The 12,500-nt window shown below is 48.2% G+C and overlaps 1 protein-coding gene across 3 annotated transcripts in view; it reads right to left on the bottom strand.

The window, feature by feature from the left end:
- The window catches only part of LOC139758548 (uncharacterized), a 462,393-nt gene that overhangs the window by 13,105 nt on the left and 436,788 nt on the right, over positions 1–12,500 (bottom strand). For all 3 annotated transcript variants that reach the window (XM_071680086.1, XM_071680078.1, XM_071680071.1), the window contains exons 6-8: positions 5,938–6,046; positions 4,288–4,442; positions 2,998–3,127 (exon numbers count right to left, since the gene is read on the bottom strand). In XM_071680086.1, the coding sequence (XP_071536187.1) occupies positions 2,998–3,127; positions 4,288–4,442; positions 5,938–6,046 (394 nt within the window). The remainder of the gene's footprint in view (positions 1–2,997; positions 3,128–4,287; positions 4,443–5,937; positions 6,047–12,500) is intronic.

The raw sequence follows: 12,500 nt of genomic DNA, 5'->3' as shown, positions 1-12,500 counted from the left end.
CAACCCACCCACGTAAACACATACTTCTAACCATACCCCGAACAGAACACCGCTCGGTTCGTATCCCGCCAGCTGGAACTGCAATATGTTGGTTGGTGGGTGGTCAACGATAACCTCATTATTTACCTCATTATTTACCACGGTAAACAAAACGACCCCCCGCTGCCCCCAGGCCTCACAATATGCCCGGGAGAAGCGGTGACGACACCCGCGGGAGCGAGAGGGTGTGGAGGTTCTCCGCTGCTGTGCTGAACTGTACGTACAAGATGCCCGGGTGAGTGTGGTGGTGATGGACGGGGACTCAGGGTTGGAGACCCGTTTCTTTGTGGGGAGGGTTGGGTTGGGGCAGGGTCACTCTCATTCTTGTTTTGTCTGTGTATTTCCAGGGGTCGTGTGTGCATTACGTGTGGTGTGGCGACGCTTGTTAGCTCTCTCATGATTCATGAGGGAGGGGTAATGAGGGTTCATGATTCATGAGGGGGTAATGCCTCAATGCCCTCAACTACCCCATTTTAATTTTCCTCCCCCTCTTTCCCCTCCAAATCCATCCAGCATCACCCAAGTCCCTAATGACCATGTTCCAGTACAGTGCCCCCCCCCCCCTCCCGCTTCCTCATCCCCCCTTCCTCACTTTTCCAGTCCGTTTTCGTTCAATATCGTCTGAATGACCTCATAACTGGGGTGGGTTGCTGTATACGGGCGACGCGTCGCGTCACAGGCAGTACATTCCGTCACACGGGGTGAGTCACAATGGGGAAAGAAGGTCTGGCATGGAAGGTACCATCACCGATATTTGTAAAATGGGTGCCATCGGTTCGACTTACGACGGGTTCGAGAGTTGCGACAGGTCGTCCAGGAGCGTACGCCCGTCGTAGTGTCAGGCCTTCTGGTGTGCGTATATGTGTAATGTATATATATATATATATATATATATATATATATATATATATATATATATATATATATATATATATTCATATATACATATTTGTTTTTGTCAATGGGCTTCGCCTTCTTGTGGTTAAGCTGCCTGTGGAAGGTGGTCTTTCAGCGAGGCTGTAGCGTCATTAATGGACGAAAAGGAGTACAATCTTCTCGAGGAAATTCTCTTTCTTAAAAGGAATCCATCATGTGTCTGCTCCATATTGGAGCGCGTCCTTATAGCGGCACGAGCCCCATAAAAGAGCATTCGGGACTTTAAGATGAATTCAAAGTTTATATATATATATATATATATATATATATATATATATATATATATATATATATATATATATATATATTGGAAGGGATCTCAATTGACCGCGTGATCCAATATATTCCTATGAGTCCACGGGGAAAATGAAACACGATAAGTTCCCAAGTGTACTCTCGTGTAATAATCACATCATCAGGGGAGACACAAGAGAGAAATGTAAAAGTCAGTTGATACACATCGAAGAGACGTAGCTAGGACGCCATTTGGTAAACATGTCGCCTTCTACGACACGCACGGAATACGTGAGAAATATTCTTTCTTCCCTATCCCCTATCCGCAAGTGTGATGGAGGAGTGAGAGGACCCCCCTAGATAGCGTGATGGAAGGGTCGTATTCCATAGATCTTGTGATGGAAAGATGGTGGAAGTAGGAGGTAGCCTGATCGGTAGCGTGATGGAGGCTTGGTAACCCCCTGTATAACATGATGGAGAGTTAATGAGCCATAAGGTAACATGATGGAGAGTTAATGAGCCATATGGTAACACATGATGGAAAGTTAATGAGCCATGAGGTAACGTCATGGAGGGAGACGTACCCGCTATGTTTAGGATGATGAGGAGTTAATGAACCATGAGGTAACGTGATGGAAGGAGACGTACCCGCTATGATGTGTAACATGATGAAGAGTTAATGAACCATGAGGCAGCGTGATGGAAGGAGACGTACCCGCTATGATGTGTAGCATGATGGAGAGTTAATGAACCATGAGGTAGCGTGATGGAAGGAGACGTACCCGCTATGATGTGTAGGATGATGGAGAGTTAATGGACCATGAGGTAGCGTGATGGAAGGAGACGTACCCGCTATGATGTGTAGGATGATGGAGAGTTAATGGACCATGAGGTAGCGTGATGGAAGGAGACGTACCCGCTATGATGTGTAGTGTGATGGAGAGTTAATGAACCATGAGGTAACGTGATGGAAGGAGACGTACCCGCTATGATGTGTAACATGATGAATAGTTAATGAACCATGAGGCAGCGTGATGAAAGGAGACGTACCCGCTATGATTTGTAGCATGATGGAGAGTTAATGAACCATGAGGTAGCGTGATGGAAGGAGACGTACCCGCTATGATGTGTAGGATGATGGAGAGTTAATGGACCATGAGGTAGCGTGATGGAAGGAGACGTAACCGCTGTGATGTGTAGGATGATGGAGAGTTAATGGACCATGAGGTAGCGTGATGGAAGGAGACGTTCCCGCTATGATGTGTAGTGTGATGGAGAGTTAATGAACCATGAGGTAACGTGATGGAAGAAGACGTACCCGCTATGATGTGTAGTGTGATGGAGAGTTAATGAACCATGAGGTAACGTGATGGAAGGAGACGTACCCGCTATGATGTGTAGTGTGATGGAGAGTTAATGAACCATGAGTTAACGTGATGGAAGGAGACGTACCCGCTATGATGTGTAGGATGATGGAGAGTTAATGAGCCATGAGGTGGCGTGATGGAAGGAGACGTACCCGCTATGATGTGTAGGATGATGGAGAGTTAATGAGCCATGAGGTAGCGTGATTGAAGGAGACGTACCCGCTATGATGTGTAGGATGATGGAGAGTTAATGATCCATGAAGTAGCGTGATGGAAGGAGACGTACCCGCTATGATGTGTGGGATGATGGAGAGTTAATGAACCATGAGGTAGCGTGATGGAAGGAGACGTACCCGCTATGATGTGTAGCTGTGATGGAGAGTTAATGAACCATGAGGTAACGTGATGGAAGGAGACGTACCCGCTATGATGTGTAGTGTGATGGAGGCGTGGCGGGCGTTGGCGGGGAGGCAGGTGTAGTTGCCGGAGTCCGTGCGGCCCACAGCAGCCAGGGTCAGGATGCTCCCGTCCTTCGTCTTGCGTACAGACACCTGGAAGACATAGGTAGCCTGGGGTCAGGGTGCTCCTGTAGGAGGCACAAGGGAAGCCTGGGGTTAAGGTGCTCCAGTAGGGGGCACAAGGGAAGCCTGGGGTTAAGGTGCTCCAGTAGGGGGCACAAGGGAAGCCTGGGGTCAGGGTGCTCCTGTAGGAGGCACAAGGGAAGCCTGGGGTCAGGGTGCTCCTGTAGGAGGCACAAGGAAAACCTGGGGTCAGGGTGCTCCTATAGATGTAACCGGTTGCTGCAGGTGTGGTGGACACTACTGCAGGTTTAACCGTTTACGCAGGTGTGGTAGACACTACTGCAGGTGCAACCGGTTGCCGCAGGTGTTTCTTGGTCTTACAGATGCACGCACAGAAAAAAAAAAAAAGAAGATATATACATATAACACAGTGGTAGTCGAGCAGCCTTGACTTCCTCGTTATAGAAGGCCAAAAGAACATTGGATTCCTCGTTCCTGCGTGACTCACGACGAAAATAGAAGAGTCAACATTTGCATATCATGTGTCCATAATGAGCGCCAGGGCGGGATAATCCCCTGGTTGATCATTCTAAACTACTGTCAACAAGCAAATGTGAAAAAAGATGTTCCCTTCCAGCAACGTTACTAGATTTCTGTCTTCCATTCCGATTCTAATCAATTCTTTTTTTTGTTTTTTTTTGGACCGTGTGTGTGTGTGTGTGTGGTTGCCTGTCTGTTGAAGATACGTATGCTGCGCTCACATTTACCTGTCTGTTGATGATGGTCTGTCCGTGGTCCGTCTGTTGATGATGGTCTGTCCCGTGGTCCGTCTGTTGATGTAGGTCTCTTCGTTGTCTCTCTGTTGATAAAGGTCCTCTCACATACCTTTCCGTTGATGGTCTCTCTGTTGTCTGTCTGTTGATGAAGGTCTGTCCGTGGTCCGTCTGTTGATGAAGGTCTGTCCGTTGTCTGTCTGTTGATGATTGTGTCTTACGGTTGTGGTACCGTCATGATATACGGTTGTGGTACCATCATGATATACGGTTGTGGTGCCGTCATGATGTACGGTTGTGGTACCGTCATGATATACGGGTTGTGGTAGAGTGACCCACCTGTCTGTTGGTGTCGAAGTTGATCATGGTACGGTTGTGGTACCGTCATGATATACGGGTTGTGGTAGAGTGACCCACCTGTCTGTTGGTGTCGAAGTTGATCATGGTACGGTTGTGGTACCAGAAGACGTACTCCGGGGGCTGGGTGTGCTGCCTCAGGGTACAGTTGAGGACCACCGCGCTGCCCTCCTGCACGTACCGCTCAGGCCCGCCAGCGATCTCCGCCGACGCTTCTGTGGAGCGTGCCCGCGCGAGGGGGAGGGGAGAGAACACGGGTCAGAGGGGCACAGCGGTCTCTCTCTCTCTCTCTCTCTCTCTCTCTCTCTCTCTCTCTCTCTCTATATATATATATATATATATATATATATATATATATATATATATATATATATATATATGTTATATCTATTTATTATACTTTGTCGCTGTCTCCTGTGTTGGCGAGGGAGCGCATGGAAACATACGAAAGAATGGTCCAACACACCCACATACACATGTATATACATACACGTCCACACACGCACATATACATACCTATACATTTCAACGTATATATACATACACAGGCATATACATACATACACATGTACATATTCATACTTGCTGCCTTCATCCATTCTCGTCGCCGGCCCGCCACATGTGAAATGGCACCCCCTCCCCCCGCGCACGCGCGAAGTTAGTGCTAGGAAAAGACAACAAAGGCCACATTCGTTCACACTCAATCTCTAGCTGTTATGTATAATGCACCGAAATCACAGCTCCTTTCCCACATCCAGGCCCCACAAAACTCTCCATGGTATACCCCAGACACATGCCCTGGTTCAATCCACTGACAGCACGTCGACCCCTGTATACCACATCGTTCCAATTCACTCTATTCCTTGCACGCATTTCTCCCTCCTGTATGTTCAGGCCCCGATCGCTCAAAATCTTTTTCACTCCATCCTTCCACCTCCAATGTGGTCTCACTTCTCCTCGTTCCCTCCACCTCTGACGCATATATCGGATCTCTTTGTCAATCTTTCCCCACTCATTTTCTCCATGTGATCAAACCTTTTCAATACACCCTCATCTGCTTTCTCAACCATACTCTTTTTATTACCACACATCTCTGTTACCCTTTCATTACTTACTGAATCAAACCACCTCACACCACATATTGTCCTCAAACATCTCATTTCAAACACATCCACCCTCCTCCACACAACCCTATCTATAGCTCACGCCTTCCACAGAGCATCTCTATGCACTCTTATCATATGCCTTCTCCAGATCCATAAATGCTACATAAAAATCCATTTGCTTTTCTAAGTATTTCTCATAAACATTCTTCAAAGCAAACACCTGATCCACACATCCTCTACCACTTCTGAAACCACACTGCTCTTCCCCAATCTGATGCTCTGTACATGCCTTGACCCTCTCAATCAATACCCTCCCATATTATTTACCAGGAATACTCAACAAACTTGTACCTCTGTAATTTGAACACTCACCTTCATCCCCTTTGCCTTTGTACAATGGCACTATGCACGCATTCCGCCAATCCTCAGGCACCTCACCATGAATCATGCATACATTAAATAACCTTACCAACCAGTCAACAACACAGTCATCCCCTTTTTCAATAAATTCCACTGCAATACCATCCAAACCCGCCGCCTTGCCGGCTTTCATCTTCCGCAAAGCTTTCACCACCTCTTCTCTCCCGTGCTTGCTTTTACTTACGAGTGATGGTGAGCGTGGAGATGAAGACCATGGGCGGGTGTGTGGACAGCTGGCACACGTACTCCCCAGCGTCCCTGGCCTGGGCGAACCTCAGGTGCAGCGTCCACTCCTGCAGGAGGAGAGAGAGAGAGAACCAAGATCGTCATCATCGTCATCATGATCATGAAGGGCGTCATCATCACCATCATCATCATCATCATCATCATCATCATCATCATGAAGGGCGTCATCATCATCATGTAGCGGTTATGCTAAAGCTGTAGAGGGTGTATAACTCGTTGTTGTTGTTGTTGTTGTTGTTGTTGTTGTTGTTGTTGTTTGTTGTAGCATGAAGACGAAGGTATGATTACTGTTCCTTTCGGGAGGGGGGGGGGGTCATTAGCTGCCTGCAGAGGATGAGTCCATGTGCCCTGGCAAGAAGATGCCAGTGCAACCGAGAATATATATATATATATATATATATATATATATATATATATATATATATATATATATATATATATATATGTGTATGTGTGTGTGTGTGTGTGTGTGTGTGTGTGTGTGTGTTTCCGGACTCCGCCTCCTTGAGGTCACACCACGAAAGCAGAGTCACCTTAGGTGAGGCTTACATCATGAAATAGTCGACGCCGCCCTCCCAACAGAGACCAGAAGTAGTCAGCCAACTTCAGAGCCGCCGCTCACAATCTCTCCATCTCTAAAAACTCTGAGGCTCTACACTGTAGTCCCCCATATATCAGTTTTTCTCCAACCCCATCTTCAGTCATTTCCTCCACGGGCTGAGCCAGGCATCAGCTTGAGGGGTCCTCTCATCACATGCAGACGACCAAGCAGTCGGATCACCACACCATAGCACCAGCAACAGCAGCAGCAGCAGCAGCAAACGTGCAGCACAACATGACTCAGTTGGAACACGGGCTCTCCCAGACCAGAATGTCTGCACCTCCACAAAATACCTCCAGTTCACCCTTTTGATTCCCAGACAGACATGTATAACAGCTTAACGCCCTCAAGTCACCACCTTGAATGGACAGGCACTCCAGCTGAACATAACAAAAACTGTTCTGGTCATCAGGGGCGATACACACATGACATTCGCCTCCCACACACACACACACACACACACACACACACACACACAAAACATTAACACAAAAGCGACACACACACACACATCCCCTGAGGACACTGACTGGCGCTAGGTTTGGACGAGAAGGAAAATCTCATAGCTTGATCCACAAACCGTTCATGTGCTCCACTCTTAGATTGCGCCTCACCCCGCCTGGTCTTCCACTCGCTCAAAACCAAGTATAAAGCTGCAAAGCGCACCAAATGGAGCACTTAGAACAATCACAGGCTGCCTAGCAACCACAAACACTCAGCACCTAAACAGTGGAACAAAGATCCTTTCCATAACTCCCCCCCCCCCCCCCCCCCTGCTCGCCACTCAGTCCTTTGCCACTGCACTAAGACTCCTAAGCTGCTTACCCCTGCCCCACTCTTCAGCAACCTCTACTCACACATCCCCTCCTACCACCGTCAGACACACCGTTGCGAAAAGACATACACACTAGAATGACCTGACAAGCACTAAGCAACCGGCCCTCCCACCCTCACTCTCCAGTGCCACCCAACCAGACGTATTCCCATCCGCAACTCCACTCCCTAGACAAACATGAGACAGGCCTTCCCATCTACCCTCTGGTAATCACCCTTCCTTACATCACTACAGAGACACGACTCACCACACATCTCTTAGACCCTTCGCGCCCATGATGCAGCTAACCACAATGGAGACACAGAAAGACAAGAACTCACCCACTGCTCATTTTGCCGTGCACTCTGCCGATATAGACGTACACTACTCGCACAGCATTCACTATACCCAGTGGACGTGGCTGGCTCTCTGTGTGCTGCAGGGAACCCAGTGAAGACAAGAGGAACTCTTGGAATGGGAATGATCGTGTATGTCTCATGTTAAGGATGACCACATAGGCTGGTTGGAAGTCGACTACCACAACCAGGATTCGAACCCGGAGGGGCCCGTGCGTGACTCATGGCCAACAACGCTAACAGCCAAACCTTTGGTTCTGGTGGTTTTCCCCATGGTATACAGATGTTTACCTGTGAAGACCACCTGTGAAGACCACGACTAACCACCCTAGCCGGGCCTCGATCCCTGGCACTCTGAAGCCGAAGGCTTATTATGTATACACTTACACAAATCGACCACAGGTGAAGACATTCCCCTCCCCCCTTCCTCCCAGAAAAAAGAAGAAAAAAATAGTTTCTTTTACATAGAGAGGAAGCTTAAACCCCCCCAGGGGAATGCTGTGGTCTGTGGGAGTGAAGAGACCTGTGCCCGAGGCCCTGATTCCGTTACATGGGTGAGGACAGACCTGTCGGGGAAAGGGGAGGGGGGTGGCATTCTGAAGCCATTTCAGCATTCAAGAAATGAATGAAGGAGGGAACCCACAGGAATCCCCCATTATGATAATGTACACGGCGGGAAGTGTTGACGACCCACCACGACACGCGGGAGAGAGAGAGAGAGAGAGAGAGAGAGAGAGAGAGAGAGAGAGAGAGAGAGAGAGAGACATATGAAGGTCAAGGGGAAGGAGGGTGGGACCTGAAGAGAGATATCTCTCTCCACGAAAGAGACAATGGATACGTACGGAGGGGAAGTGCTCTGGGTAGACATGACTGGGACCCGTTCGACCATCGACAGATGGACAAGGAGTGAGATCTGAAACACGACCTGGTGGAGACACCAACACCATCCCCCCCACCCCTCCCAAGCTCCCTTCGCCCTACCCAACCCTCTCCCTCTCTCCCTCCCCCAAGGTCACTTTAGTGCGATGGTGCGGGGTGGGGTGGGAGAGGAAGGAGAAGGAAGGGGGACATGGGTGACGGACGCCCCAGGTGACACTTCAGCGGGTGTGTGTGTGTGTGTGTGTGTGTGTGTGTGTGTGTGGGAGGCCACAGTCGGCTCCTACGCTTGAGGTATCAAGCAGCCACGCTTTAGTGAGAACTCCGAAGCTTATATATATATATATATATATATATATATATATATATATATATATATATATATATATATATATATATATATATATATATATATAAATAATAAATGTATATATATATATATATATATATATATATATATATATATATATATATATATATATATATATATATATATATATATATGTGAATAAGAGCAAGGTTATTAGGTACAGTAGGGTTGAGGGTCAAGTCAATTGGGAGGTGAGTTTGAATGGAGAAAAACTGGAGGAAGTGAAGTGTTTTAGATATCTGGGAGTGGATCTGGCAGCGGATGGAACCATGGAAGCGGAAGTGGATCATAGGGTGGGGGAGGGGGCGAAAATCCTGGGGGCCTTGAAGAATGTGTGGAAGTCGAGAACATTATCTCGGAAAGCAAAAATGGCTATGTTTGAAGGAATAGTGGTTCCAACAATGTTGTATGGTTGCGAGGCGTGGGCTATGGATAGAGTTGTGCGCAGGAGGATGGATGTGCTGGAAATGAGATGTTTGAGGACAATGTGTGGTGTGAGGTGGTTTGATCGAGTGAGTAACGTAAGGGTAAGAGAGATGTGTGGAAATAAAAAGAGCGTGGTTGAGAGAGCAGAAGAGGGTGTTTTGAAGTGGTTTGGGCACATGGAGAGGATGAGTGAGGAAAGATTGACCAAGAGGATATATGTGTCGGAGGTGGAGGGAACAAGGAGAAGAGGGAGACCAAATTGGAGGTGGAAAGATGGAGTGAAAAAGATTTTGTGTGATCGGGGCCTGAACATGCAGGAGGGTGAAAGGAGGGCAAGGAATAGAGTGAATTGGAGCGATGTGGTATACCGGGGTTGACGTGCTGTCAGTGGATTGAAGCAGGGCATGTGAAGCGTCTGGGGTAAACCATGGAAAGCTGTGTAGGTATGTATATTTGCGTGTGTGGACGTATGTATATACATGTGTATGGGGGGGGGGGGGGGGGGGTTGGGCCATTTCTTTCGTCTGTTTCCTTGCGCTACCTCGCAAACGCGGGAGACACACACACATACACACACACAAACACACACACACACACACACACACACACACACACACACACAAACACACACACACACACACACAAACACACACACACACACACACACACACATATATATATATATATATATATATATATATATATATATATATATATATATATATATATATATATATATATATATAAAGAGAGAGAGGAGATAGACTTCCTTGGGGTCCATTTCATTATATGAGAGACTGCAAGAAATCCTCTCTGATATATTAGGTGGGAGTTTAGAGTCTCTCTGAGAGAGACACATCCAACGTGTATCAAAGACCAAGTTTGAGATGTCCGGAGAACAGCCATACGTATGACCAGAGAGATGGTGGGGGTGTGGGGGAGGAGGAGATGGTGGGGGTGTGGGGGAGGAGGAGATGGTGGGGGTGTGGGGGAGGAGGAGATGGTGGGGGTGTGGGGGAGGAGGAGGGGACATGGGAGATCGCAGCAACACCCCCTCCCTCTCCTTTCCCCCCTCCTCCTCCCTCTTCCCCGCCCAGCGTACGTTTAAGGGGAGGGGATGTGGTGTGTGCAGTGGGGAGGTGGTGTGGGGCTTGTAGCTGTGGGACCACTCGGGCGTACCAGAGGGAGGGGGTTGTGGGGACCTAATGAACATCATCCTCTACAGAAGAGGAGAGGAGGAGGAGGTGAGGGAGGTGAGGAGGAGTTTTAGAAAAAATCTCTCCTCCTCTTTGCCCACGGGGAGGAGAGAGGAGGGGAGAGGAGGGGAGGACGCTACTCCTGTATATGAGTAGGTGGGGATGGGGAGGGGAGATGAGATGAGGGGGGAGGGGAGACTTCGTCTGCTTTACTGGCCATCCAATTTTCCTGTGAGTGTAAGAGGAGGGAGGGGAAGGGGACAGGCCTCCCCTCGCCCTCCATCCCCCGGGCGCGCCCAACCACCGGGGGCGTCTCTCTTCTCCCCCTCCTCCTCCTCTCCCCCTCCCTTCCCCCTCCCTCCCTCGGGGAGCTTGAATTATTATGCCAGAATGACATGATATTCTCCCCACCAGCTCTTGGTCTGTTGTGGGTCTCCCAGACCCTGACTCTCCCAGGGATACTCTCACTGCCCCTCTCCCACTGGTAACCCCCTCTCTCTCCCAATTGATAATCTTACTTCCTCTCCCACTGGTACTCTCACTATCTCCCTATCTCACCCCCCTCTCTCTACCAGTGGTACTCTCACTGCCTCTCCCACTGGTCCTATCACTGCCTCTCCCACTGGTACTCTCACTACTTCCCCCACTGATTATCTCACTTCCTCTCCCACTGGTACCCTCACTACCTCACTCAGTGGTACACCTCCCCCCCCTCTCTCTCCTTCTGGTACTCTCACTCCCTCTCCCGCTGATAGCTCTCACTACCTCTCCCCACAGCTAAACATTTACCACTCACACTTGTAAACACCACTTGAGAGCCACGCCAGCAGGGATGTACCCTGACAGCACACACTTATAATCATCACTTAAGGAAGGGGGGGCATGCATGATAGCAGTCATGACCAGGTCACACTCATTATAGCAGTCATGACCAGGTCACACTCATTATAGCAGTCATGACCAGGTCACACTCATTATAGCAGTCATAACCAGGTCACACTCATTATAGCATTCATAACCAGGTCACACTCATTATAGCAGTCATGACCAGGTCACACTCATTATAGCATTCATAACCAGGTCACACTCATTATAGCAGTCATGACCAGGTCACACTCATTATAGCAGTCATAACCAGGTCACACTCATTATAGCAGTCATGACCAGGTCACACTCATTATAGCAGTCATGACCAGGTCACACTCATTATAGCAGTCATGACCAGGTCACACTCATTATAGCAGTCATGACCAGGTCACACTCATTATAGCAGTCATGATCAGGTCACACTCATTATAGCAGTCATAACCAGGTCACACTCATTATAGCAGTCATGACCAGGTCACACTCATTATAGCAGTCATAACCAGGTCACACTCATTATAGCAGTCATGACCAGGTCACACTCATTATAGCAGTCATGACTAGGTCACACTCATTATAGCAGTCATGACCAGGTCACACTCATTATAGCAGTCATAACCAGGTCACACTCATTATAGCAGTCATGACCAGGTCACACTCATTATAGCAGTCATAACCAGGTCACACTCATTATAGCAGTCATAACCAGGTCACACTCATTATAGCAGTCATGACTAGGTCACACTCATTATAGCAGTCATGACCAGGTCACACTCATTATAGCAGTCATGACCAGGTCACACGCAATATAAACCACATACAAACAGCAACACACACACACACACACACACACACACACACACACACACACATACACACACACACACACACACACATACACACACACACACACACACACACACACACACACACACACACACACACACACACACACACACACACACACACACACACACACACGTACACACATACACACA

Source organism: Panulirus ornatus, chromosome 2, assembly GCF_036320965.1.
Source record: "Panulirus ornatus isolate Po-2019 chromosome 2, ASM3632096v1, whole genome shotgun sequence".
Lineage (NCBI taxonomy): Eukaryota > Metazoa > Arthropoda > Malacostraca > Decapoda > Palinuridae > Panulirus > Panulirus ornatus.
Note: the sequence above shows the minus strand (reverse complement) of the source record. Positions and strands in the feature narration are given on the sequence as shown.